A 1,926-nucleotide genomic window follows, 5' to 3' on the forward strand; every position below is an offset into this window, starting at 1 on the left:
AGATATGAAAAGTGGCAAAAGACCCGCATTTGCAGCCTTTACAGTAGATATCGGAAAATAATACTCCAAGATGCAAGCCACACGCACCACCGCACGGCCGCTGTCTGTTCTTTTGTTCTCATCCTTAACAGTCTAGTACAAAAGCTATCCCTGGCAGCTGCTTTTATTGCAAGACAAGCACCTGCTCTGTCTCACAAGCCTGTGGGAGAAACCTGTCTTTCGTTGTTTAAAAATTGGAAGAAAACGCTTCCACTTCCCGTCGTAGCGAGGAATATGTCTTTATGCATTATACACGAGTCGGAGAATATACACTATTGATGCGAATGCTTATATATGTTTCCACACAGATCCGATGTTAATTGAAGTTACTTATACCATAATATGGCTATAAAATGTATCATAGAGTGAGTAATATCGTATATTGTAGAAACCGTATGTAATGCTATAGACACACCCCTAAAAAAGGCTGAGAAATGGAAAATGGTCCAAGGCAGACGACGCCGGCCTCTACATAATGTCTTAGATCGAACCATTATATAACCGCGTGGTCTCGGCCCCAAAATTTAGCTGTTTTTGACACCAGCGGACACATTACGGGCCAGATGAGGGATTCTGAATCCTCTCCAGAAAATCAATATACTCTATCTCATTGCCTACGTGACGACCAAGGACCTCTAAATGGCATTGGTAAACGCAGGCTCAGAATTTTTTCCCATCAGCCATTAACACACCCGCTCGACACAGACGTCTCTTTCCTTCGCACAGTTCCTTAAAAGACGGGCTAACACTACCACAACTCCGTCGATTTCGCCTATTAAACCCCAAGATAAATGAGATAAGTCCATTTGTATTTAGCGCGGCGGCGGGAAGCACGCCAGAGCCGTGAGAGAGAGGGTCCCGGAGGAGGACGCGCGCCGGGGACGTGACGTTTAGGCAGTCGCGAACATGGCGTCTCGATCGACGGGCGGAGGAACCATCCTCGCCTCGGGAATCAGAACGGTACGTGGACTGGAACTCGTGTGCTATGACATAGGGCGAGACCGGTGCTAGCAAAGTGGAAATAAGGTGGTATGTTTTTTTCGGCAAGGGGAATCCTCCAGGAGGTAGGCCTAGAGGGGGGAGAAGTCCAGGCGAGGAAGGCCTTTGTCAGGGGAGTGCTTGCGGGCGGCGCCGTCGAGAGACTACACTTTCACTCGCTTTCGAGGGGCTCTGCACCCTCGTGGCGCCCCCGGGGAAGGGCTGTGGGCATCCCTGTGCTTGCAGTGCTCGAGGGAGAGGGGCTGGAGGCCCCGTGCAGGAGTTCGCTCGCCGAACGCGCTCAGACGCAGGAGCCTCTCGTAGGCCTATTTCTCTCATTTACATTTCTAACAAAAGTTATTATCACGTTGTTCATTTCGAAAAGTTGAAGCTGTTGCTGCAATTTTTCCGATGCCTTTGAAGATGTTTGGGCAAGTAAATATGGTTTTAAAGAAGTTGAATTTGCAAATAAACAAGTGTCCACTGAAGTGACACCAAACTTGTGATCGGGATCTTTAATCATGTTATAAACATGCTTATCATCAAATGACCAAGTTGAATCAGCTGCTGAGGGATGAATAATAAAAACATATAAACGTTTCTTTGCATGCTATAGGTTTACAGATGTTAAAAGAACTTTTACACAGTCTTTTGTCGTTTTGAAAGTTGTTTATGTACGTTTTTGCTTTCGTTTTCAATTTTATTTTGATTACATACCTATATCTTATTTTAGCAGGGAATGGTAAAAGGTGTGTTTATCTTTATATATTAAGAAGAAAATGTGATATCGTTGTATATGAATTAGTAAATAATGAATTAATATAAAAAGAAACAGTAAATATAAAAAAAAAAACATCAGTGAGGTCAAGTGTTTACCTAAAAAAAAGAGATGTTACCTGTAGTGAGTCT

General features: G+C 44.1%; 1 protein-coding gene across 1 annotated transcript in view; it reads left to right on the plus strand.

Annotated features, from left to right (window-relative positions):
- Positions 1–866: 866 nt before the first annotated feature.
- LOC119594143 overlaps positions 867–1,926 on the plus strand; it is a gene marked incomplete in the record, with an annotated part of 99,462 nt that continues 98,402 nt past the window's right edge. The window contains 1 exon segment of the mRNA XM_037943210.1: positions 867–999. Within this exon segment, the coding sequence (XP_037799138.1) occupies positions 946–999 (54 nt within the window).

The sequence above is a fragment of the Penaeus monodon genome, chromosome 33 (genome assembly GCF_015228065.2).
Source record: "Penaeus monodon isolate SGIC_2016 chromosome 33, NSTDA_Pmon_1, whole genome shotgun sequence".
Taxonomy (NCBI): Eukaryota; Metazoa; Arthropoda; class Malacostraca; order Decapoda; family Penaeidae; genus Penaeus; species Penaeus monodon.